The following is a 27857-nucleotide window of genomic DNA, read 5'->3' as shown; positions in this document are numbered from 1 at the left end:
GTTGCGTCTTGGCTTCATCTTCATCTCCTTTGTCACCTGGCTCCATCTCCTTTGTCCACAACCGGTACAATAGATGGTGCTCCCTCGCCCACTAGCCCCTCCATGTCTAAAACGCATTTATTTGTGAACAAACCTGCATCGAATTAAACACATCAGATGTTTACATAGATTGTAGGTCGAGATAATTGGTAATATTGGATTATAATTGCATTTATTTAGCACAAGGCTTTGCAGCACTAAAGGGCAATTCAGTAGCAACAATTCAGACAACTTGCCATACCACACAATGCCACTCCACACAATGCCACACAGTGCCACTCCACACCACAAAATTTCACGCCACTGCACACCACACAATTCCAAGCTACAAAATTCCACTCCACTCCATGCCATACAATTCCATGCCACACAATTTCACTCCATGCCACACAGTTCCACTCCATGCCACACAACTCCACTCCTCTCCATTCCACTCAATTCCACTCCATGCCACACAACTCCACACTATATGATTCCACTCCAAGCCACACAGTTCAGCTCCACTCCATGCCACACAATTTTTCCCCACTCCATGCCACTCAATTCCACTCCACATAATTTTACTCAGCGACACTCCACTTACTCCCACGCCACACAATTCCACTTCATGCCACATAATTCGACCACCCACCACACAATTCCACTCCACGCTGCACAATTCCACTCTCTGTCACACATTTCTACGCCACTCAATTCCTCTCCACTCCAAGCAACACAGTTCCACTCCATTATACTCTATTCCACACAATTTCACTTCACTCCATGCCACATAGTTCCACACTATACAATTCCACTCCACACAATTTCATGCCACTCCACTCTATCCACTCCACGTCAGAGAATTCCAATCCAAGCCTCATAATTCAACTCCTCTCCATGCCACACAACTCCATTCTACATTGCACAATTCAACTGCATACCATACAATGCCATGCCACACATTTCCATTCCACACAATTTCACTCAACTCCACTCCTCTAATTCCACTCTACACAATTCCACTTCATGCCACACAATTCAACTCAACTCCCTGCTATACAATTAACTCCACTCAGCACAGTTCCACCCTGTGCCATACATTTCCACTTCACTCAATTCCTCTCCACTCCACGCAACACAGCTCCACACCATTACACTCTATTCCACATGATTTCACTTCACTCCACACCACATAATTCCACTCCACACAGTTCCACTCCACGCCACACAATATCACTCCACTCCATGCCACATTTCCACACTACACAATTCAACTCAATGCCACACAATTCCACTCCATGCCACACCATCCAATTCAACTCCAAGGCACACAATTTCATGCCACACACTTCCACTCCACACAGCTCCACCCAACGCCACTCCTCTTCATTCCACTCCACAAAATTCCACTTCATGCCACACAATTCCACTCAACTCTCCCCTACACAATTTAACTCTTTGCTACACAGTTCCACCCTATGCCATAAATTTCCACTCCACTCAATTCCTCTCCACTCCACACAACACAGTTCCACTCAGTTTCACTCTATTCCACATGATTTCACTTCACTCCATGCCACACAATTCCACAGTACACAATTACTCTCAAATCAGTTCCGCTCAACGCCACAAAATTTCACTCCACGCCCCACAATTTCACTCCATACCACACAATTCAACTCTACACAACACAATTCCACTCCACTCCATGCCACACAATTTCATTTCACTCCACTCCACACAACTCTGCTGCATGCCAATTCTATGCCCCTCCACCCCAAGCCACACAATTCCACTTACCTCCATACCACACAATCATGCCACTCCACACCTCACAATTCCACACCACGCCACACAATTCCATTCCAAACCACTCCACTCCTCACCACACAATTTCACTGTACTCCATACCGCACAATTCCACTCCATGCCACACAATTCCACTGCACTCCACACAGAGCCACTCCATACCACACAATGCCACTCCATTCTTTGCCACACATTGCAACCCCACTCAACAACTCACAGTGTCACTCCACTCTATGCCACACCACTCCACTTGACTACAACAAAGCCAATAGATCACAAATAGTTGAGACCTATTAAGTTTGTCAGTGCTTGTTTCAGGACTACAGCCAAACGACCCTGTTCAATTCGTATATTTGAATGCTACCAATCGCATCTACCCATTATTACTTCATTTAAAAAGCACATAATAACTTTTTAATCAGCGGCTAGGAATAACTGAATTGAACTACCTGAAGATACTTGGAGATTACTTACTGCAGGCCTTAATCCCCTCGATTCCCAACAAATAGCTCACTATCCGGAGCATGCCCCAGCTGATACAGTGATTTCTATTAAGTAGCCTTGAGAAAGCCACAGGCCTCTGTGCCAGCAAGGAGCAAAACACTTTTTTTTTTTTTTTTTTTTAAGCTTTATTTTAAGTATTTTGCATGTGAACATATAGCACCTTATACATGTAAGTCAGTAGGCACACAGCACACCCAAGAGCAATATACAGTACATAGGATGTAAACATAGACAGGCAACGACAATACGGACCCCCTCCATGAAACAAGCCCGTACCGCCATCCCTTGATGATCACAAGGCCCTCCCCACACAACCACCCCCTGCAGAACTCCCATACCATGCAGCACAGGAAGGACCGTGATGCGGTCCAATGGCACGAAGTACCTGGAGTGTCTCATTGTAAGGGGGAGGGGGGGGGTACCCTCCCCTCTTGAATGCCAGCATCAGGGAACCTCTACAGCATGAAGTCATGTAGGCGACCCAACCTCACCAGCATTCCCCTCTCTCAGTAAGTAGCAGCGCAACGGAGCCCATATATCTGCAGGCCTCGATGTGAGTGGTAAGAGTTCAGAGTATGTATTAAGTTGTTCCTGACAATAGGTAAGATCCTGTAGCCAGTCCTTAAACTTGGGGGCCCTTCCCCTGCCCCATCTACATGCAACTCGCCGTTTGGCAAGTAGGAAGGCGAGTGCCACGAACTTACGGTACGCAGCTTGTATAGGCTCTACGTATCCCAGGAGGGCAAGGGCAGGTGAGGGTACAATCTCTGAATTAATCATTATGGAGAGCGCCTCAAAAATCTCACTCCAATAGCGGCTCACTGCCTCGCATGCCCACGCCAGATGAAGAAAATCCGCCATAGGGGCGCGACACCTATCACATCTGTCATCGTCACGGAGGCGATATCTATAGAGGCGAGCCGGGGTGTAGTACACTCTGTGGATATATTTATAATGTATTATTCTGAGTCTACTACTTGCGGAAATTCGATCCGTCTGCTGCAGGCAGAACTCCCACTGCTTGTCCGTTAAGGGAACCTGTAGCTCCTGGTCCCATTTCCCCCGGGCCGCCAGTGGCGGGGCAATTACAAGTGTGTGTACTGATCTATAGATCCTGGAGACCAACTTTGCAGGGGCCTCGTCAATAAGGATACGCTGTAAGGGAGCTACAGCTTGGGGCTCATTCGGGAAGTTAGGCGTTAATGCCCTAATCCCCTGCCGGAGCCTAAGGTAATAGAAAACCTCCAGAGGAGACGGTTGGGTGTCGCCACATAAATGCTCTATTGTGCGGAACGTACCATTATGGTACAGGTCTCCCCACGTCCTAACGTTCAGAGAGCTAGACCACTTCCGAAACCCCCCCTCCTGCAACAGGGGCATGCTTGGATGATAGACAAGGGGTAGAAGCGGCGCATACATCATAGTAGACTGTAACTTGGCATTTATTCGATTCCACGCCGTCACTGTGCTCGTCACTGTCGTGGCCATTACATCCGCCCCACGCAGTGGGATATACAAGGCACCCTCTATGGGGACCGGGTGTGCAAGCCAATGTTCGGCAGCTAGTTGAGGCATATATCTTGGTTGGCGTATCCAGAAATAGGCGTGGTGGGCCTGTGCCGCTTGGAAGTAGAGCTCAAAGTTAGGTACGCCAAACCCGCCCTGAGTGTAGGGCCTAGTGAGGACCTCCCATTTGAGTCGAGGCGACTTCCCACCCCAAACCAGTCTGATGAGCTCTGTACGGAGGTGCCGAAAGAAGAAACTGCCCGGATAAAAGGGGATATTTAGAAATAAATACAGCAACCGAGGTAAAATTACCATTTTAATCAATGAGGCTCTTCCCGCCATCGAGAGGGGAAGCGTTATCCATCTGGTAATGCAATCAGAGATACGAGTCATCGTCGTTCCATAGTTGGCTCTCATTAATTCATCTTTGCCCCGTTCTATGTGGATACCCAGGTATTTAAAGTCTCCCTCACTCCAGGCGAGGGGGTAGTCCAGCTCAAACCGCTCAGTAGCTGCCGTAAGAGGGAAGATCCGCGATTTGTTCCAATTAATCTGAATCCCCGAAAGCTTGCCAAAGCGGATGAATTCTCGAAGAATCGAGTTGAGATTACTGCTGGGATCTCGTATATACAGAGTAATATCGTCCGCGTACATAGAGATTAAAATCTGCCTTTGAAAGCATCTCAATGCCTTTTCCTTATGATGTTGCCGAAGCTTTGCTGCGAGCGGCTCCATGGCTATAGCGAATAGAAGAGGCGACAAGGGACAACCTTGTCGAGTACCTCTGGAGATAAGGAATGCCGCGAAAAGAGTGCCATTGATCAGCACCGTGGCCCTAGGCGACGTATACAAGGGTCTGATCCACGAGATGAAGATGAGTGGAAACCCCATACGTTCCAATATTTTAAAGACATAATCCCATTCCAGGGAATCAAAAGCTTTCGAGGCATCCAAAAAAACGGCAGCCATAGGTAGGTCCTCGTGTACGAAATTGAGGATCGAGAAAAAAGTGCGCAGGTTATGGGAAGGAGCTCTGCCTGGCACAAACCCTGCCTGGTCAGGTAAGACCAGGTTAGGGAGGAGCAGGTTGATACGAGTTGCAATTAATTTCGCCAGAATCTTCACATCACAATTAAGCAATGAGAGGGGTCTGTAGGAGTCACAGTTATCTGCAGGTTTCCCGGGTTTAAGTAAGGACGTAATGAGGGCCATGCGCATAGACGGGGGCAAGTGGCCCGTCTCTAGGGCGTCTTCGTACATCTCGCGCAAGACAGGTGCCATAAACTCTATGTAAGTTTTATAGAATTCTATAGGTATCCCGTCTAGGCCTGTCGCCTTGCCCGATCGCATGTGCATGATTGCTTCTCGCACCTCGTCCAATGTAAAAGGGGTGCTCAGGAATTCCCTTTGAGCGTCACTGAGCCATCCTTGGGACACATCCTCCAGGTACTCCTGTAATTGTAAATCCCCTGATCTAGTCGACATGTACAGTTGGTGATAATGCTCCACAAACGCATTAAGGATATTCGTGGTGTCTTTGTAGACTCTCCCCTCCATATCCGTGATTTCGAAAACGGTGGTGGGAGGTCGTGTCAAACGTATCGTCGCTGCCAGAGCTTTCCCCGGCCGCTCACCTTCTCCATAGCGTCGGGCAACCCAGTGTTTACCTCTAAAGTTCGCTTCCCTAGTGGCCTCATTTGTGTAATCTGTCAGCTTTTCGCGTATAAGTGCTAGTGTAGAGTCATCAGGGCCATCGGCCAAAGACGTCTCCAATGACTTAAGCTCTGTTTCCAGCGTTTGCAAGCGCGTTAGTATACTTTTCAATACACCGGAGCCTTTAGCGATGCATATGCCCCTTAGAGTCACTTTAAATGCATCCCATATAGTTTCCACGTCCCGTACCGAGTCCTTATTACGCATAAAAAATTCTAGACACTCTTCTCGCAGTTCTTCTTGAAACACAGCATCGAGCAGCATCCGCGGCTGCAGACGCCAGGCAGTCAAGGGGGGGGCCAAGGTCAGCCGCTCGCAGCGTGACGCGAACTGGCGAGTGATCCGACAATGTTCTTGGTAGATGCTCCGCTCTAGTCAGCGCTGTATAGAAGGGGGGAGAAATGAAGACATAATCCAGCCGGGCCCAGGATCTGGCCTGCGCCGTGAAATGCGTGCCCTCCCGCTGATCGGGATGGAGGCATCTCCTTGTGTCAATCATAGTGTGCTCAGCTAGTATTTCAGATAACATCGTACGCGCTTTGGTGTAGTGATGTGGGGCCGGATGAGATCTATCTTTTTGCGGATCAAGTGTGGTATTGCAGTCCCCACCCCAGATGAGGCGCCTCGGGCCTAAGCCCATGATGGTCGCATTGAGGTCTGCAAAGTATTGCGGATCATCCATGTTGGGGCCATAGCAGCAAATCAGGGCAACCGCTGCACCCCCCAACCTACCCCACAACAGGCAATGCCTCCCCTGAACATCGCTGTACGTTCCCTCCATAACCAAAGGCACCCCCTTTTTCACCAAGATCGCCGTACCCCTAGAGTATGAGGAGTAGGAAGAGAACAATGTGCACGTCGCCCACCGACAAGCAAAAGTGTTGTTAGCCTGCGGTCGCAAATGCGTCTCCTGAAGGAAGGCTATGTGGACAGCATGGCGATCCAGATAAGAGAGTATCTGCCTCTTTTTCCTTGGGTCCCCCAGCCCTCTCACGTTCCAAGTTAGTATATTTAAGTCAGTTTCTGCTCTACCCATGCTCGGAGCGTAAGGAATCATATTGCACCAGTATGTCACCTCGCATCTCGTTAGCCCGTGTGTACATGCGAGGACTCTGCAACGCCTGCCGCCTAATGTAACAGTGCACCCCATGTCCCGCTACTCTGTATGTAGTGCTGCTCAAGCGTCTGCGAATGTGTGCATGCATCCCGAGTTCTAGGAGGTGCTCTCCCTGTATTTCACCAGCATACAGACACGCAACATCCCAATTTAGTAATGCTATGAAATGAGTGGTGCAAAACATGATAATAACATTGAAAAACAACCCCCTCCCCCCCTCCCCAGCCCATGAGACCCCCACAGAGCAATCTGTATCCGTCTCCACAGTACACCCAACATCCTTTGAAACCAAAACAATCAAATAGAACACAGTACCACGGGTCCTGTCAGTCCGCTCCAAGATAAGATCCCAGCGTAACACAAGTCGTGCAATAACCCAAGACATATCTAGGACCCCTCTCTTCCCAAAGTAACTTGGGTACAGACTCACAATAATTATCTGTAAAACATGTACATGACATATCTTTATCGCCAGCCTAGGTGCAGTTATCTCAAAGATTTTAAAAAAACTGAAGGGGACAGGAAACACCAGTAAGATCTCGAACCCACCCCCCACCCACTGAAGCTTCCCCAACTTGCCGGAATCCCAACCCCACCCCCCACCCAAAAACCCCCTCAACCAGCTCAACGTGAGCAATAGCGTCATTATGTTCAGTGGGGTACACCCCATGAGGTACATCAAGAGGGCACCCGTAGCCACTCCCCACAGCCCGCCCCGTCCCAACAGCGGGGGAGATAAGCGGGGGGGGGGAGTGGTGCCTGGAATACGTTACCAACCACCGTCCTAGATCCGGCCATAGCAGTCTCGTACATAGAAGCGCCGTCTTAGCTGCGTCTCCATCAGGTGTGTCGCTGCGTCGCTAACATTGCCACAGGCTACCAGTGCGGCGGGTAACTAACAAAAATTTTCGACTCCCCAGCTAGTTATTATCCGCAGGGTCATCTGCATCACCGTCATGCCTCACAGTTCACGCAGCCCTAAGAGACTTCAAAAAATCTTCCACTTGTTGCGGGTTGGTGAAGAAATGCTGCTTCGCCTGGTGCGTGACTCTCAGCTTTGCTGGGTATAATAGTGCGTAGTCAATTTGCAGGGTCCGCAGTTTCTTCTTGACCTCGAGAAATTTACGCCTCTGCTCCTGTACGATAGGTGTAAAGTCCGGGTAAATAGTGAAGCTGACCCCTTCACATGAAAGTGTCTGATGCGTGCGCGCGGCACGCAACGCTGCATCCCGGTCGCGGTAGTTCAAAAGTCGGGCAATTATGGGCCGAGGTGGAGCGCCAGGCTTGGGCCGCGGTCCCAGGGAGCGGTGAGCTCTCTCGACGATGAACTGCTTAGAAAACGCTTCAACTCCCACTGAGGCTAGGAGTATCTTTTCTACGTAGTCTTCCATGCGCCCTGTATTGGTGGACTCTGGCACACCTACCACGCGTATGTTGTTACGCCTGCTGCGGGCTTCCAACTCCTCATTCTTTGCAGCTATGACCCTTAATACGTTATCCATCCTCGTGAGCTGCGCAGCATGCGAAGCAGAGGTGTCCTCGTGATCAGATATCCTCCTTTCCGCTTCGGTAAGACGTTCCTCATGCAAGTCCATTTTCTGCGCGAATGCGTCCACTCTGGACGACAACCGATCGACTTTATCGACTATAGTAGCAAACCCCTGCCTCATTTCTTGCATCAGCTGCTGCAAGTCCGCTATCGGGGGGTCAGTACTTGCACCATCTCCCGGCGAGTCATTAGATCTTCCTGCTTCCTGGGCAGTACGCGCACCCTTCTTTGCCGCCGGGACCTCAAATGACAGCTTAGGCTGTCCTGTTTACCCATCAGGAGCAGAAAGCGTGGGCCCGCAGTAGCGAGCAGAAGGGCGAGCCACCGGTAACGCACCGGCGGAAACGGGATCAGTTAGTCCAGGTGGAGCACAGCGCAACCACAGCAGGAGCCAGCAGCTACTGGCAAGCTCCAATCCGGTATCCGCAGGCCGGAAGTGTAGGCAGGGGGGGAAGACAGCCACCAACGCGGTCCCCTAAGGAACGCCCGCCCGCTATGGTTGTCCCGCGGCAGCTACGGAGCCCCACCTTCCAAGTGGCAGCAGGACCGGCAGAAATTTGACAGCACCCACCAGCAGGCGCAAGGGAGTCAGCACCTCAGGGGCCCCCACGTCCCAGACAGACACTCGACCACAGTAGTGTCACCTCCAAAACGCTGCGGAGTGTTGGGGTCCCAGAAACGTAGCGTGCACCACAACAACACTTCAGTATGCTCCCTTGCCGTACCGCAAGCGGATGTGCGTACTCCCACCTCAGCGCTTTCGCAGCGTAATGCTGTATCGGGCCTCCTCCTTACCCGTCCTCCACGTCTCGCTGTGATTGTAGGCCACCTGCCGGTTCGTCCGCTGACGGCTGAGCTGCACAGGCGGGTTCTCCGGGGGCCTTAGATCTCGCAAGCCTCGGCCTCCACACCGGCCCTATGATGCGCCTGGAAGCACTCTGTCAGCTCTCATCCTCGACATGGAAGGGGTGGGGGGGGAGGGAGGCACCTTCACTAGGCCCCCAATTCACCCCGGCAGCGGAGCATCTTTCCTCTGAGCCCCGCAGCTGTCCGCAGGCCGCCACAAACCGAGCCCGGAGTCTCTCGCCACACCGGGCCGTTGCACCCGGCAGAGCCGCTTTCAGCGACGCGGGGGTGGGGAGGGGGGGGGGACCGCACCTCGAAGATCGTCCGGTGCTATCTCCGTGCCCTCCTCGTCCCGCAGCAAGTCCTCCGCCAGGGCACCTCAGCTACGGACCTCCGCCGGGGCCCGCAAGCCTCGTGGTGCGCCCCGGGCTGGCGTAAGTCGCACACCCGATACCTCGCTCAGCCGCCTCACAGCCCAGCGTCCGCTCAGACTTCGGACGGCGATATCTTCCCCGCCTCTGGTCACACAGGCTTGAAACTTCCACCGGGACACCACATCAGTAACAGCTGCAGCCCAACGCGGTTCACGCCGGAGGATCGGTAGATTTAAGAGGATAACTGCAGGATTATTCTTCCAGGCAGCAGGAGCCTCACATCAGTGCGGCCATTCTGCTTGTGCGCCCTCTAGCGCCCCGGAGCAAAACACTTGTTGGCTGTCCCGTGTTCAGTTTCCTGATAAAGCAATAAATACGAACAAGAAATTAAGAAACACAAAAAATAAAAAGTGCAGCCTGTCAAATCTTCATTTTCCTGTGAAAGCACAACCCAAGCAATAGATTTGCACATATCCAGCTGCCCGATATTACAGTAATACTAAATTGGCTACTTAAAGGGACACCCGGTCTTGTGGGTCTGCTCCCAATCACATCATACAATTCTGAGACTGCTGTGTGTGTGCACAAACCCCTGGCCACAGGTTATTATTGGACAGTTCACTTGGAGTGCGACTGTACCCAGGGTCCTGGTACTCCACAAGTAACTAAATGACAATAACCACTGTGGGCACTAACTGCTCATCTAGCTACTGCAGGAATTCACTTTGCCTTGATAAGGCAATGCATGAACTCAGTCACAGCTGATGTCATGACTGTGGCATCTCTCTCTTGTTCACGTCGCTGCATTTCGCTGGTTAGTCACTGTCCACTTCTGATGTGGCCATCAGCTGACAATTCTCAGGCTTAGAAATTTGGTCCTGCATGTATTTAAAATGATAAAACTTATATATGCTTTATTTATTTCTTATGGCTTTGTCAGCATTTGGAAACATAGTATGTTTGATTTTCCTTTTACGTCTATTTTTAGTAAAATATCTTTTTTTTTGGTTTTCAACAGCTTTGCAGCAGATTTACAGTCACATTTGGTAAAAATTTGGCAGCAATCAACAGAGCATTCAGTAGTAAGTCAGCTAGAATGGCACACTACTGTACTATTCGCAGCAGCACATAGGGAGATTTCACTCCAACCCTTATCGCTCAGTTTCACCTCCACACTCATTACTTCTATAGTCGGAATCCTGCAATTCACTCCCGTCTTGGTTAGAATTAAAAAATACCTCACACATCTCCCTCCATACCTCGAGGTCGTCTACGAGTTTCTCGTCCCTGCAGCTCGACTTCATATGTACCGAGACCACTCACTCACATCACGGTGCCAAGCGTCCTCTGTGGTGGCACGTTCCCCCATCCATGTTATGATGGCAACCCTACTGCATTCATTTATAAGTCATCTTGCTCCCATTAGGTTTTCGTATGTGGCCCAGATAGCAGTGTAACGGTGAGCATTGTAGCAGGATTCCTGTACCCCTCCGTACATTGTCCCTCACCTGGGTTGAGAATGCATGCACCCCAGGCTAAATGTTAAACATCTGCTCCGCCTCCACCCATACCACTTTGTGGACAGTTATCATTTCGGGAAGGAGTAATATGGTGAAGTTTCGCTCTACGTACACCAATTTGAGGAGGACCATATCTTTAAGGAAACCAACCCCTACCTTGATCAAATCAAAATGTGGAAGAGGTACATCGACGACGTTCTGATCGTCTGGAGGGGTACCAATGAAGAAGCACAATCATTCGTGGAATGGGTAAACAGCATTGATTCACATTTGAGATTCACGCATACCATCGACAAAGAAAGAGCAATCTTCCTGGACCTTGAAATCAATCTATCTTCAGAAGGCCTACGCACGAGAGTTCACAACAAAGCAACTGACAAAAACAGCCTTCTTCTCTTTGAAAGCTTCCATCCCAAAGCCCTAAGACAAAATCTCCCAGTAGGGCAATTTCTGCGCATCCGCAGAAATTGTTCAGAAATTTTAGACTTTCATGAACAAGCAGACACCCTGGAAATGAAACTCAGGGCAAGAAATTACCCCCAAAAATTGGTCAAGAATGCCAAAAAAAGAGTTTGAAATAACAACCGGGCAGCTCTTCTAGAAAATACGCCAAAGGAGCCGGCCAACCGGATGGTGTGTGTCACCACCTTTACCCCAGCGTCCAACAAGATCCAGAACATTATACAAAAGAAATGGCGCATATTAAACACCAGCGACAAAGTCTGGACCCAACCCCTATTTGCGTACAAACGCAGTAGGAACATCAAATATGAACTAGTCCATACAAAACCACCAGCCGCTACAGATGACAACCAACTGACACTATGGGGCCACCAACGACCAACTGGACATTACCCCTGTGGCGATTGCGTATCATGCCAATTTACGGCCACCACAAAAGAAGTGGACATAGGTTCTGAGCGACCATGGACTCAGAAGAACTTCTCTAACTGCAACACAGAGAATGTAGTGTATCTACTCAAATGCCCTTGCCAACTCATGTATGTTGGCATGACTACTAGGCGTGTAAAGACCAGAATTAGTGAGCACCGGAGCACTATCAGAAGGAAGAAAGATAACACCAAATTAACAAAACACTTCCTTGAGAAAGAACACTCCGATAAAGATCTAAGATGGACAGTACTGGAAGTAGTACAGAAGCGCAATGGCTGCCTCTCACATGTTCTACATGTTAGAGAACAGCGCTGGGTGTTTCGCCTTGGGACATGGAAAAACGGATTGAACGATGATATCCCATGGCTACAAATGAAGTAACTTCCTTTAGCGCCCACCAAAACATACACTTTAACAGTCTCATTATAAAGACAAAAACACAAACAATAGACACAGTAATACATGTGAATAGAGCTAGGCGTAGCTTCCCTTACTCCCTAAAACTATAATCATCTTGATCCGCAATCATGCGGTATCTGTAAAATCGACTTGTGCACTAACTGTGGGTTTAACCACACCGTCACCCTGACTGTATATAATCTGGGTTTGTCTTCTTTTTCTTCTGTGTAAATACTCGAAACAGGTCTCGTCATGAAATAATAGTCATGAGCAGGGCACATGTTCCCCATATTTCTGTAAAAAACGTGTCTACACACGTTAAATCACTCCCTTGTATCTCCATAAACTATAGTAGGCGCTTTCATTGGACCAAAGCTGGTTCTTCCCTATGACCCGCCCCACCCCAGGCAATAATCTGAAGTAATGACGGGACACAGGAAGCGGTGTGTCATGGAGCAGCGCCATGTGCTGACACCCCCCCACGAGGGTCAGGCAACAAACAGGCAACGTGCAGTCTCTTCTGCATGCTTCGCTCAGGACACAGGAAATGCGGCATCATCACTGTGCGCCACGCTCACCTGAAACCCATATCGCATGCCACGATTCCAACACCCAATAGTATAAAAGCTTGCTGCGCACAACACTTAATGTCACCGGGGAGGAGGCTGGACGCATGCAGCGCTAGGTTTTCTAGCGGGGAGTACACCTTGAACTGTAAGTCGGTGTTCTGATGTCTTCTTCCAACAGGTTGAAACTATAGTTGATCAAGCACGCCCTGACGTTTTTTTCTGCTAATTAACTAAGTATCCTTGATATACCTTTCCTAACCAGTCTGGTTTTTAACCCTTTTGTCTTCATCCTTTACCGTCTCCCACCAGAATGTGGCCACAAGGATTTCCCCCCCTACCCCTCCCATGGGGCAAATAGGTTTTTCCAATAGGGTAAGACTTCCATTTTATTCACATGAATGTCAGAGTGAACACAGATGCCTGACACTCATATACATTTTTCACCTTTTTCAATTTAGGAGAGAGCAGTAAGTATGGAGCGTGACTGTGACACATCAAGGTCTACCGAATGACAACCATTTTGAGTATTATATGTTTGTCTCACTCCCTCTCTCTTACAGGTTTCTCTAAACAGGTGGCAGCTGGCTATAGGCCTACGCCCCCAGTGGTAAGATTGGAGCCCAATATCTAAGGTCCTGACGAATGCCACGTACCCAAGTGGACAATACAGGCAGAAACATGTTGACCCCCTATTAACAATCACTGATTCACAGCGGCGACGGGATGATAAGGTCCCCACTCACCGCACTTATATATTTTAATCCCACATAGTAACTCCATAGAATAAAAATTGTTCAGGTATACTATGATGGTTTTTAAATTCACTCACTGCTTTTTTTGTTTGGGCCCCCACTTAGTTTAGAAGTGCATCCCTGTCTCCAGGTGTATGCCCGCCCTCTATCAAACGCGGTTTTTAGAGGGCGAGGACTGGCAGATGATGAAGCATGACACCTGGTGGTGTGTGATGCCAGTCCGTCAATTTTTGTGATTTGCCCCCACTAAATTGGGCATCTCTTATATACAACTAAGAACGGTCCTTTCTGTGGTTCGAAGTTTCGCTGGTGTCATGTACATGCGATGCAAACAAATTGTGTAATGCAGCAATCTAAATCATGGATTACACGATTCTGTATGTGTTATTCCACTAAAAGCAGTCCATGTCTTATTGTCCCTGGGGGCACTTACGTCTGCATCCCACGCCACCCTCGCCCTGGGGGGAGCACCCATAGCATCCAGTCTCATCGCCTTGTAAAGTAGGGAGATCAGTCGACGTCCAGATCCGCAGGTCGATATTATGCCTTATGCATGTGTCATCTGCGGGATAGCAGCATGAATGGACCATGTCTCCTTAAACACTTCCGCCAACCCTCCATAGTGCAATAGTGTCCTTACCCTAGCACAAAGTCCCCGCATGCCTGTTCATAGGTGATAAAAGTTTCACCAGGATATAAATCAGGCATCACTTCACAGCCACCAATCCTCCATGACTGAAACAACATGTGGGCCATCATTTGATGCACTGGAGTCAATATCCATATGGGTAACTCCTGATGAAACGGGGAGCGCCCCAGGACCGACTTCACATATAATTGCCAAATACTCACAGTGTGGCATACTATGTAGGGTATGTCGCCTGCGATCCCTGCACCCTCCATCAGCATGACGGGCAGTCTGTCAATTGGTAGACATCCCGCCAAAATTCTCTTTTCCTAGTTGTCTGCCTCATCAAACCACTAGGTTGCATGCCATAGGTGTGCCGCATAATAATACAAGTCCAGGCTCGGCGTCTCTAGACCCCTCTCATCATACCGTCGAGACAGGGTGCTCAAAGCTTCCCTACTACGGCGCCTTGCCCAGAGCCGAGACAAAAGCACAGAGTTCACTTGTTTAGAAACAGCCTTTGGAATAGTACATATTGAGTTCTGTAGTACACAAAGATAACAGTGGAAGACCACCATCTTAGACACCACCAGTCTACCCATCAGCGAGAGTGGCAACGAGTTCCAAAAGGGCACAGATTTCCACAATGCAGTGACCACCTTGTCCACATTTAGGTGGAGTAACTGGGCATACATGTGCGCCACCTGTACACCCAGATATTGAAAATGTGCCTGTTTACAATGTAAACCAAGGCTATTGAGGGACTCCAAGGGTAATTTCGCCATGTTTGCCAGCGGAAAAATTAAGGATTCCTGGCGATTAAGGTGCAGGCCAGAAAAGTCCCCCAAATCCTTGAGGAGTCACAGCAAGTTTAGCAATGCCACCCGAGGTACGGCTATGCAGAATAAAGCATTATCTGCGTACAAGGATATTACATGTGTGGCTTCTCCCAGACAAATACCCCAACCACTCATTTTCTGACGCATCTAAACTGCCAACAACTCTATGGCTAGGGCAAATAGTAGGACATCCCTGACGAGTTCCGCACTTCAGCAGCCACACTCCTGAGCTACTCTGGCCCACATGAATCCTAGCGTAAGGGGCCATGTAGAGCAATTTAACCCATCTCCGAAACTGTGGCTTTACGCCCACCAGTCTCAGCACCTCCTGCAAATAACCCCAATCCACGGTTTCAAAAGGCCCTTTCCAGGTCTGTCGATACCAGGGCCAGTTCCTCATCTCTATGCTTCACTTTGGGCAATATAAATGATAGCCGCCACAGGTTCATGCCAGTGTAACGGCCAGGGATAAATCCACATTGGTCCTCGTGAACTAGGTGAGGCATATGTGGGGCTAAACGAGTGGTCAACAGCTTACACAGCACTTTGACATCCACATTTATCATAGTGAGCGGGCTGTAAGCCACTGGATCCAGTGCATCGCCCCTGGGTTTTAAGTGCATGCATTTCTCCCCCTCCCTCATTGAAGCTGGCAGTTTGCCCTGATCAAGAGCCTCTCTGTACACCTGTAGTAGGAATTGCGCCACCGTAGCCGAGAATGCCAGAGAGAAATCCGTCCTCCCTGGGTCCTTCGCCCTAGGGAGTGCCTGCAGCGACTCGCCCACTTCTTTTAATGACAATTGGGCATCAACACCTAATGGGAAAGGCGCGTCAGGGGCAACCCCTCCAGGAACGGCACATAGCGGTCTGCTTGGACCACTGGGTCTGTTGTGTACATAAGCTGTAGGTGTTGCTGAAACACCTCCAGTATAGCTGCTCTAGAGCTCACCGTTGTGCCCTCCGGCGTAAACAGGCTGGTCGTCAGTGGTGGGAATTGTCCCCTCCGCAAGATCCAGGCCAAGAGGCGATCGTACCTTGGGCAATCTTGGTCCTAAACCCAAAAAATTAACACTTGTAAGACGTTTACTTACCTGTGAAACCGATAACAGTTTTTCCCATAGGAACCCATGTTATGAGATTTGGGGCTAAAATGTTCTAAGTGTTGAACTGTTGTTTTGTATGGAGAAAAATGTCAGTATAACTTAAACCAAGAAAAGTCTTACTTACCTTGTATTTTGAGATCCCTCATTGTGGTATCTAGGCATACCAGCTCCAGTAGTCAAAGTAATCAAAAGTAATCTAAAAGTACTCTGAAAGTAATTATTGTGTGATGTAAACTGCTTTTTGAATCGATACCAGCCTTTCACTATTGCAGATTCAACCACAACTGCATTCCCTTGTAAAGTCGTGCATTTGAGAGTATACCTTCCTTAACCTGTACCGAGTCCTGCTTGGTTCTTAAAACAAAACATAAGTATACCTTTTTTATACTTAGCTATTTGGTCTGGATTTAGTCTCTAAGTGTGTGCCATCAGCCTTGATTGAGTGAATACAATAAATGCTTAACACACCCTCTGAATAAGCCTAACTGCTTGCCCAAATTACCACAAAGAAAGCTGTAAGTACTTACCTAATTTAGCCTTTTCTATACCTCTGGGGACTCCCTGGACTTGGTGCTCACTATACCTCACTTATGTATACTATATACAGAGCCAGCTTCCTAAAGACGGCATTCACTGACATCGCACCAGTGCTTAAGAGAGTCTTCACGCTGTCATCTTGCCGAAACAAATCAAACCTGACAATGGAACGCAGTTTCAAGGGGTGTAGTTCAAAAACTGCTTGAACACCTGGGGATATGACATTGCTAAACAGGCCTCAGTGGCCACAGGTGAATGGAGAAGTTGTGCGGTTTATGTGCACCTTAAACAAGGCCCACAGAATTGCCACGGGTCGAAGGAACTCAAGCACCCTACGACTCTGTGAAGGCCTAAACACGTGTACACAAAACAGCATGTGCACGAGACTGAAACGAAGAGCAGCATCGCAGCTGATTGTGCCAAATGACAAAGTAATCATCAAAGAACGTAACCCTGGGTGGAAGTGTGAACACCTTTCGAAACAGGAATGTGGACACTGATCCATGTTGAGTGTAGCATGGTCACAGCCTGAAAAGGCAGTGAAACGGTTACCAGGAAGCTTTCAGCAGGTAGACCTCCCCAGTCAACAGGAGCCTGAAGAAGGAGAGGAAGATGCATAGTGGATGACCCACCCGAGGACGAGAGGCCCTGTGGTGCTACCCCTGGTGACAAAACTCCAGAGCAAACCAGTTAGAGAGAAAGAAGTGATGTGGACACCCGTGGTAGCTTGAGCAAAGAAAGAACACCAGATCGCTTACACCATGAGCTGTACAACCTCACTCCAAATGCACAGCCGAGCCAGCGGCTCAAAGACTTTGTGTGCCAAACTAAACTGTAAAGTTCAATGCCAAGTTGGGAAGGAATGTAGTGAACCATCTGGGCCTCTCCTGTGGTGGCCCCTGCCCCTGATGTGCACCTTGTGCATTCTCTGGCCAAGCATGGCCAGAGGCTATGTAACAAATGGTTTTAGACTGCACAAGATCTTCTGCCCGTACCATCACTCTATGTTTGTGTGTACTTCATTGGTGTCTTTGGGCCTACACACAACCACCAGGGGACTCCGCACTACCAGGAGTAACCCTGCTACACTAACCAAATGCTGTGTTCAGTCTGTTTTTACATTTATCATCAGTTAATTGAAATGTGTGAAATTGTTGTGCAGGCTAATGTGCAAAAAAGTCTGTGTTGTGTGAGAAGGGGTGAGTATGAGAGCCCCATGTTTACAGAAATATGGCTCTCTCCTCCCCTCTCCCTAGAGCCGGCGTTGAAATTTGCTGCCAAGCCCCCTTCACATACCCTTGCACCATAGTGCAAGGGTGTCTGTGTGAGTCTAGTATAGGTTTTGTACTGGATACGTTAAAAACTTTTCCCATGTTGTATGTGTGCTGCACAGTGCAACACACATCAAAGTCAGAAAAGAAGGGATAAATAAAAGCATTTCTCCGTAATTGTGCCTATGTGTCTACTTATTCAGGGAAATAGGGTTTTGCACCAAAAACCTTGGGTGGTTGCATGGGAACATCGAAACACCACCCAGTTGATGCCCCTTGGCACTAAGTAATGCAAAGCCGCGCCATGCACTGCTTTGCCTTAGTTGCAAGGGATTTTTTAAAGTAAATTGGTAAACAAAGATTTTGCATCACTTTTGTGACGCAAACTGCAAAATCTTAGTAAATCTACCCCTACATGTTATGCCTACAGCAAATGAGCATCAGTAAATTGTAACAGTGAAAGGTTTGAGGTTCTATGTTTAGAGGTAAATCAGGTACTCATGTTAGTTTGTCCTCCTATCAGGAACAAAACTTTAACATGCATGCCATGATGTACAACCTGAGGTATCTGAAAGAGACCATTAGTTATAGATTCCTTACCTTAGAATACTCCCAGGTGTCAGACTGGATTTGGTGAATTTTTCTGTAGCAGTACCCCTGCACGTTGGTAGGTGGTGTTGGTCAACTCCGCATCTGTCGTCGGCGTAGTGGTCGCCGGGATGACATTGCGTTGTCTACTTAGAAGCCGCCCCTGCGCGCTGACGTCTGTTCTTTCTTTTTCTGCACCAGCCAGCGCAGATCTGAAGAGAGTGTGCCCCTTGGTCATTTTTTGACAAAACTTTTTTTACTTTTTGTCGACGTCTATTTTGAGTCTTCAACTCCTGGTAGCAATAGAGATGTCCCATCGTTGGACCAGCTTCAAGCCTTGTGACTCCTGTCACAAATTGATGTCCGTCATGGATCCGCGCCTCTGGTGCTTGGAGCGTGACCACGACTTGAAGTCATGCTCCCACTGACGGGCCATGAATTCGAAGTCTTTGCGGGAGCGTCCCCGAAAGCTCTTGGATACTCGGCCGTCCACTCTGTGTTGTTCGAGGTCTCGGTCGAGAGGAAGGTCTTGGGACCGGTCGCGGAGCCACCTCCACTTGTCATCGAAGTCTTCGCACTCCTCAGGTAAGTCAAAACACAAGAAGAAGGTGAAGAAGCATCATCACTCTTTGCCTTCTCCCCGTCCGTTGGCCGACACTACGCGGTACCTGGAGCGTCGTCGCTCTCCAGCTCTGTCTTAGGAGCCCGCTTCTGGGACAGCTCCACGCTTCCCTCCCTTTGCTGGAGCCGGAGCCTCCCCTGCCCAGCTTTGAGCTTTTTATGAAGTGCATCATAGCATGTTTGGGCAGCCCGACACCACCGGCGCGTGTTCGGGCCCCGCGGACTCGGCTGGGGGCCCTGGGCCTTCGATGACAGCAGCTCCGGCCCTGGTGCCAGAAGGCCCCCAAGGATCCAGGCCTGGATCCGCATCGACACCGGTCGCCCTCATGGTACCTTCCTTGGCGCCGATTCCAGTGAAGACGCCCCTGATTTCGGTTGTGCCCCCAATCAGCGTCAACCCCAGCCTCACCCCCACTTGGACAAGGCGCCCGACCAACGTAGCTCGACGTCGGTACCGGCACCGGAGGGTACTTTTGTACCACTGTTCATCCCTTGCATTCTCTAACGCTCTGAGTGGCAGCCAGAGGGGGGTGATGAGGACTGGGAGGGGTCTGGTGACCCTTCAGCTGACCAGCTTGATGGGATGGACTAGTGAGACGAACAGGGTGATGCCATTGGTTTGGATACCTCCCCAGACCTTTGCATGCTCTCCCCTCCTACCGTGACTACGGAGGAGAGAGCTTTATACGCAGTGGTGTTGAGTAGGGCGGCTGAGGCCTTGGGCCTGGAGCTTCCTATGGTGTTAGTCAGGACTAACCTCCTGATAGAGGTACTTCGAGCGGCAGCGGCCTCTTCGGATCCCCCACTGCCTTTTAATGAAGCCCTCACCGACGTCCTTCTGGGCACTTGTCCAAGCCCAGCGCAGGGGCTCCTGTGGACAGGATGATTGCCCGACGCCACCGCCCGGCCCCGGGCAACCCACTTTTCCTCTCCCAACACCCTACCCCCGAGAGCTTGGTGGTCCAAGCCTCATCTTCTAAGGACACATTCCCTACTGCTCCCCCAGATAGGGAATCCAAGAAGCTGGACCACCTTGGGAAGAAGATGTTTTCTTCCGCCAGCTTGGTGCTGCGGACGGTGAACACTGCATGCCTCTTGGACCGTTATACCCATACAGTGTGGGATGCGGTTGCGCAGGTGCTGCCACAGTGCCCAGAGGAGGCCTGGGCGGTTGTCACACGTGTAGTAGAAGAGGGTTGAGAGGCAGTGAAGCTCACCATCCTGTGTGGGCTGGATACCGCCGACTCTCTGGACAGAACGCTTTTTATGTCAGTAGCTTTGAGGCGCTACGCCTGGTTGAGGACATCTGGTTTCTCTGGGGATGTCCAATCCACCCTTCTAGACATTGCCTTTGATGGCCATCACCTCTTTGTTGACAAGGCAGACTCAGCACTCGAGCGCTTCAAGGATTCTAGGGCTACGGCCAGATCCTTGGGCCTCGCGGCAGCTTCTTACCCCACGCAGTCCGCCTTTCGCTCCTATCGTGGCTACGGAAGGGGTGCCCTACCACGTTCCACCTAATCTGGCCACAGGGCCGCTCCAGGTACTTCGCCTCTGCGTGACCGTGGACGTGGGACCCATCAACACGGGTCTGGGAGCAAGCGGGTGGGCCAGTCCACCCATACCCCCTACAGCAGCCTCCAAACCCTCCTAGTCAGACCTTTCAGGGCTACCAGAGGCCAGTGGACAGCAGGATTTGCCATCACCTCCCCCACTGGCAAAACATCACGTTAGACAGGTGGGTTTTGCAGATAGTCCGTAAGGGCTACTACCTCCCCTTCGAGACAACCCTTACCTACATGCCACCAGCACTCCATCGTATGTCGAAGGATCACTTGGCCCTTCTCCACCAGGAAGTTGCAGCTCTCTTGCCCAAGGGAGCTATCGAAAGGGTCCCTGTGCAAAAATAGGTTGTGGTTGTTACTCCCACTACTTTCTGGTAACCAAGAAGGACAAAGGCCTGCATCCTATCTTAGACCTCCGGGCCCTCAACGGCTTCCTCCAGAAGGAGAAGTCCAAAATGCTCACCTTGGCTTAGGTCCTGTCTGCCCTCGATCCCGGAGACTGGATGGTAGTGTTGGACTTGCAGGATGCCTATTTCCACATACCCGTCCTGCCAGCCCACAGGCGTTACTTACGGTTCAAGGTAGGCCACAAGCATTTTCGGTTTACTGTGCTCCCCTTTGGCCTTACCAGTGCCCTTTGGGTGTTCACGAAGGTGATGGCGTGGTTGCAGCTCATTTGCGCAGATCAGGGGTTCCAGTTTTCCCCTATCTCGATGACCCGCTGTTGAAAGCGGGCTCGCCCCAGGCTGTCGTCTCCCACCTCCAGACTAGGGCAGACCTTCTGCACACGCTGGGGTTCACTATCAACGTGCCGAAGTCACAACTAATTCTCTCTCAGAAGATCCTTTTCATCGAAGTAGTTCTGCACATACAGTCCAGTATCGGGTTTATCCTCCCGAGCAGCGAGTCCGGGATATTCGGGCTATGATACCGAAGTTTCAGCCTCTAGCTTGGATTTCGGTGAGAATGACCCTGAGGCTGCTGGGCCTCATTGCCTCCTGCATCCTGCTGGTGGATCATGCCAGGTGGCATATGCGGGCTCTGTAGTGGGACCTGAAGTTCCAGTGGATGCAGCATCAGGGGTATCTTTCTGATGTCGTCCAGATCTTGGAGGGGACTGCATGTGAATTGCAGTGGTGGCTCATGAACCAGGATGGGTCAATGGCAGATCCCTCTCCCTTCCCCAACCAGAATTCACAGTCGTGACGGACGCGTCACTCCTGGGATGGGGCGGCCACCTAGGAGAGGCAGAGATAAGGGGTCTCTGGTCTCCAGCAGAGTCCGGTCTCCATATCAACCTTTTGGAGCTCCAGACGATCCATCTTGTACTGAAGGCATTCCTTCCTTCTGCCAAAGGAAAAGTAGCGCATGTGTTAACAGACAACACCACCGTCATGTGGTACTGCAACAAACAGAGCGGGGTGGGGTCGTGGACCCTATGTAAAGAGGCTCTTCGCCTTTAGACATAGCTTTAACATCAGGGCACATACCTGGTGGTTCAACACCTAGCAGGTTCCCTGAACGCCAGGGCGGACAAACTCAGCCACCGGTGCATGATGGAGCACGAATGGCATCTTCACTCGGAGGTGGTGAAGGTCTCTTTCGGCAGTGGGGAAAGCCTTGGTTAGATCTTTTCGCCACAGAAGAGAACGCGCAATGTCAGCAGTTCTGCGCGTTGGAGTTTCGATGCTTTTCGTCACGAGTGGAATTGCGGCCTCCTGTATGTCTTTCCGCCTGTACAACTTGTACCTAGAGTGCTGAAGAAGATCAAGCGCGACCGGGCCCAAGTCATGCTTGTGGCTCCGGACTGGGCATGAAGAGTAGGGTACCCCGAACTTTTGAGCATTGCCATCGATCCCTCCGATCAGACTGCCTCTTTGGGAAGATCTTCTGTCGCAGCAGCAGGGGACAGTCCTCCACCCAAACCTGTCCAGCCTCCACCTTCTTGCGTGGAGATTGAGCGGCGACAGTTGACATCTTTCGTCCTTCCTCCCAGAGTCTGTAACGTCATCTTGGCAGCCAGATGTCTCTCCACTAAAACGGTATACACCTATAGATGGAACAAATTTGTGGCATGGTGAGCAGCATTGGCTGTGGATCCCCTTTCTGCCCCTCTTTCGGAGGTTCTCCTCTTCATTTTATCTTTGGCCCAGCAGGTCTCTGCTCTGGGCACTCTTAAAGGCTACCTTTCGGCATTCTCTGCCTTTCTGCGCCTTCCTGATCAGCCTTCTCTTTTCAAGTCTCCGATTGTAAATAGATTTCTAAAGGGCATTGCTCATCTCTTTCTTCCTTCTCCTTTCGTAATGTCCCAGTGGGACTTGAATATTGTTCTTACTTCCCTTATGTGTGCTCCCTTCGAGCCACTATATAATTGTCCTCTTTGTCTTCTAAACTTGAAGACCGCTTTCTTGCTTGCCATCACATCTGCTCGCAAGGTGAGTGAGCTTCAGGCTCTTTCCTCCAAGCCTCCTTTTCTTGCAGTTCATCCGAACAAAGTGGTCCTTCGCACTAGGCCCTCTTTTCTGCCCAAAGTGGTTACTTCTTTCCATATTGGTCAGACCATCACATTGCCCACCTTCTTCCTGTCTCTACATCTTTCCAAAGAGGAGGAAAGACTCCACCGTCTGGACCCAAAATGTGCTCTGTCCTTCTACCTTGACCGCACCATAGATTTCTGGGTAGACGATCAACTCTTCGTGGGTTATGTGGGCGCCAGGAAGGGTTGTGCCATGCACTAATGTACCATCTCTCGATGGGTTATCCTATGCATCAAAATCTGCTATTCTTTGGCGAAAAAGGAACCTCCAGTGGGACTGCGCACCCACTCTACCCAGGCGGCGTCAGCCTCTAACCCTTTGGGACGTGAAGGTCCGCTGTTTGACATCTGCCAGGCAGCCACGTGGGCATCCATGCACACGTTCACAAAACATTACTGCCTGGATAGCCAAGTCCGGAGAGACCGCTTTTTTGGCTGTTCTGTTCTCCAGGTCTTTCTGGTGTGATCTTAGTTCGTAGACCCACCTCTGGGGTTGGCATTGTTGGGGTATCCATTCTAAGGTAAGGAATCTATAACTAATGGTCTCTTTCAGATGAGCAAGTTACTTACCTTTGGTAACGACGTATCTGTAAGAGACATACAGTAAATGTAAATGTGCAGATATTTATATAGCGCAAATCACCAACCGGTCTCTAAGCGCTTGCTTAGGGAACCCGTCCTGGTATTCCCCTGTGAGATAACCCAGCAGGGCATCCACAAGGTGAAAGCCAGGCATCCCGCCGCGAGGGGCCATTGTGGAGATTAAGCAAGCTATTGCCCAGAGTCGCAGAGTGTGAACCCATGAATCGAGTATGCACTGGAGCGAGAATTATCGAGTCCATGGACAATTTATGGACTCAAGACCCAGCCGAACCGGGAATTGAACCCTGGTCCCAGGCTGACCTCTGCTTCCAGGTCTGCCTACTCTAACCAGTGAGCCACACTTCTCCACTAGATTCCTTACCGCCCCATCCATCCTCGCTGTTCTGCGAACTGACTTCTAGGGATTGGGACTCCCTTCCAGGGCCCACGTTATGTGCACCAGTGGTCAGTGTCTTGCATGACTCTGCGCTTCTGGCGTGGAAAATCATGTCGGAACTGACATCAGCATGCTGAGCCGGCTTCTAAGTAGACACTGCGATCTCATCTCAGCGACTAGGACGCCGACAATGGATGCGAAGTCGACCAACGCCACCTACCGATGTGCAGGGGTACTGCTACAGAAAAATTCTCCGAATATAGTCTGACGCCTGGAGGTAATTCTAAGACAAGGAATCTATAACTAATGTATGTCTCTTACAGATACATTGTTACCGAAGGTCAGTAACTTGTTCATTAAGATCCCTCAGGTATCACCATCATGCAGAGACAACAGTCCTGCATTATACCTAGACAAAACAACATGAAACAACATTCCTAGGAAAGCAAAGTAAACCAAGTGGTTTGAGGAATTATACTAAATTATTATATAAATTCTAATTTGACTTTACGCCTGTTTATTTTTATTGCAGAACTCCTCATGTATTTACTTTTAATAAACCTTACAGTTTTAGAAAAAGTAAAGCAATGTGCAAAGAAATCTAGAAATACACCATGTACAGTCAGAGATTTTTTGATCATCTATATTTGGAATCATTTTGTAAATTATTTAAAGCATTTGAAACATTGTCAATGACTGTGAATAGCATGATTGTTATGAGATTGAATAGAACTGTAGTAGAACTTTACATTACACAAATAAATCAAGTTTTCCTTTTTTTTAGATCTTACAGCTACACAAAGGTCTGCACGCAGAAGTGACTGAAAATGGAAACAATTTTTCAGTTGGAGAACGTCAACTGCTATGCATGGCCCGAGCTTTACTTCGAAACAATAAAGTGAGAACTTTATTTGTTTTAATGACGCCATGGAATAGTGTGGCTGTGAGGCCTTTCCTCTGCGCCCCAAGGTTGCTGTGGAATATCCCTGGGGGTTACTGTTATTTACCTCTGATGTCCAAAGTCCTTAGACAGCAATGCATTCTACTGAAAAAAAGTATTCCCATTGTCCTCCATTATATATTGACGCGCAGTAAGGATTACTCTAGGACATGGTAGTATGTTTAAACTCAGATACAGTAAGATAGAGTAATCACAAAAATAAATCAGTGACCAGGAAAAACTATACTTCATAAAGTGATTAGGATATCTTTAAGACCGTTGACTGGGGCCCACTGCTAAATGGCTGGGGCTTGGACTGCACAGTCTCCTGATGCGCAGGTGTGGCCAGCCTGCTCTGTTTACAGTTTCCTGCTAGCTTGGTAGGGCTTTAAAAAAAACTGTTCTGCCAACACGATGGAAGCAACTTTTGGAGAAAAAAACAAGCGACGGCAGGTAGGCCATGCCATGTGGTGCCGTGGTCGACCTGTTAGCAATTTCTTATATAATCTGTAAACTAACCACCTAAAATGAGGGGTTGTTTCCAGCAAATAAAAAAAGCAATATCCATTACATGCAGGGGGGCATTTGTAATTTTTTCATGTCTTATGCCACCATGGTGTGCATGGTGGAACCGGGCTGAAAAAAAGCAACCTACAAGCATCAGAGGAATACCCTTTCAAAACAAGGCAGGCCTTCCAGATCCATGTTAGTGCCCTGCATATTTTCTATTATTTCACTCAATGCGGAGTGGCATGGGAACTTGCTGTGCAGCTTTGCGCGAAAGAGAGCGCATAAATGCTTCATATTTACAAAGGTATCAAACATTTCTACTCTCTCCTTGCCCTGGTGCACTGTGTGCTGCCTAGCACCAATGCAGGCACCCTTGCAGAATAGTGGAAGGGTGCCTGCTTTACGGGCAGGATTGTTTTTGTACAGGAGGGATACCTTCCTTCATAAAACAATCCAAGGGGGCATTTCCCTCTCTCTCTCTGTGATGCAGAGAAAGAAAAATTAATTCGAACAAAAAACTGTTTCTCTTTGTTATGCCATCCTCTGGCGTAATCCAAACCTTTGTAAATCTGGAATAGTGTCATATTAATTGGTGGATGCACAGGAACACCCATGCTCTACCAATGGAATGCCTCCCAGATCGAATGTAACGTAATGCAGCTCAAGAAAGTACAATGCGAAGGCTTAGTAAATCTGTGTCTTTTAGGCAGAGCGAAGAAGTTGTGCAGTCATGTTAAATCAATAAAACATAACATACCACAATATAACTGGCAGATGTGCACTGGTGAGGATTTTCCGAGGACCTTCTTAGGAGCGTTTTGATGCTTGAAGTTGGGATGGGTATGCCTAGATGTTGGTCCCTTGCTCACTGTGCCACTGGATACAAGCTTGCCTGGCTGAGCTGGGGTAATACCCTAATACCTGTCCCTGGATGCCTGTTTCAGACCAGGGAGGACCTGGCTTGGCAGTTTGGGCTGGACTGTTCCAATGAGGAACAGAGTCAAGATTGATTTGCATATGGCTGGGTCCAAACTGGGGTGGCGTAGTGAGCAAAAGAATGATGGATTTAACCCAGATCTCTTGACAGAGGGTGAATGTGTGATTTATTCAGCACTCTGTCCATCATTTATTTGCGTAGCAATGAAGTTAAGGTGCAGCACAATTGCCAGTTTTCTGCAGCCGTCCTGTTACTGCCAGCCTCTTCTTCCCCCTTATATCTTATTTACGGTAGGTAAAGATACAGCAGTTGCACAGATGATCAACAAAGACAGTTTTTGCCCTTTCTGGGCACAGATATGACCTCAAACACTTGTATAGCGATAGCTTATCAACCCTAGATAATCCATTTAATTTTATAGTCCATGATCATTAATAAACTATAGGGTGATTACTATCTGCCATGTCTCTAAGTTCAACTCGCCGGGACTCCTTATGAGTACCCTTGTGTCTGCCCTTTACGGCAGTATTCCTGCTCACAGGAGTTACCAGTACTGGGGCCATCATTAGCTCGGGGGATAGAGAGAGCAGTGATTACAAGCGGTACCCGTAGGGGCCCCTTAGTAATGAGGTATTACCGGGGAAAGCAAAAATCCTGGTCCTGATTAACCCAGTTGTTCCTCATTACTCCTTGCTATTTCACCCAGAGCTTTCAGTGGCTTTTAACAGAATCTTTAGATTTACTATGGCTCTCATAATCTTGGTTGAGCTCATAACCTCTGTCACAGACCTCCCTGGGAATAGGCATTTGCTATCAGTCCCTTTGTCGTCAAGCGTTCCACTCGAGTATGAGTAGTGTAGTCAGGTTAGTCCAGTCAGTTAATATAAAGAGCATTGGCATTTCTATCTGTGTAATTTGAAATTGGACACAGGTTCAGCCTAAATTGCGGCTCTGGCTCCCAAACATCCAGCACCCAAAAATATTTCAGTTGGGAGACAAAACCAAATATAAAAGGGGTGTTCTGGTTGGCAATGGAGCAAATGGGCACAGTCATAAGTAATCAATGTGTCGGGCATCCTTTCTTCGGTGCTTAGTGTGTGGTAGCCAGCCACTCTTCAAGGGACCCATAGTAACTAAAGCGGTCTGGGTTGTAGTTTGCCATGGCAAGAGGCACTGAGGACTGAGTTGGCATTGAAAGGTATTTCCAAACAGGCTGGTTGCAGTCAAGCACTT

At 49.1% G+C, this 27857-nt stretch overlaps 1 protein-coding gene across 3 annotated transcripts in view; it reads left to right on the top strand.

Annotated features, from left to right (window-relative positions):
- The window catches only part of LOC146805541 (ATP-binding cassette sub-family C member 5-like), a 1766780-nt gene that overhangs the window by 1695631 nt on the left and 43292 nt on the right, over nt 1–27857 (top strand). For all 3 annotated transcript variants that reach the window (XM_085622799.1, XM_085622798.1, XM_085622800.1), the window contains one exon: nt 25022–25135. In XM_085622799.1, the coding sequence (XP_085478925.1) occupies nt 25022–25135 (114 nt within the window). The remainder of the gene's footprint in view (nt 1–25021; nt 25136–27857) is intronic.

This window comes from Triturus cristatus, chromosome 8, assembly GCF_964204655.1.
Source record: "Triturus cristatus chromosome 8, aTriCri1.1, whole genome shotgun sequence".
In the NCBI taxonomy this organism is placed as follows: domain Eukaryota; kingdom Metazoa; phylum Chordata; class Amphibia; order Caudata; family Salamandridae; genus Triturus; species Triturus cristatus.
The sequence above is the reverse complement of the archived record's forward strand: the minus strand, read 5'-3'. Positions and strand labels throughout refer to the sequence as shown.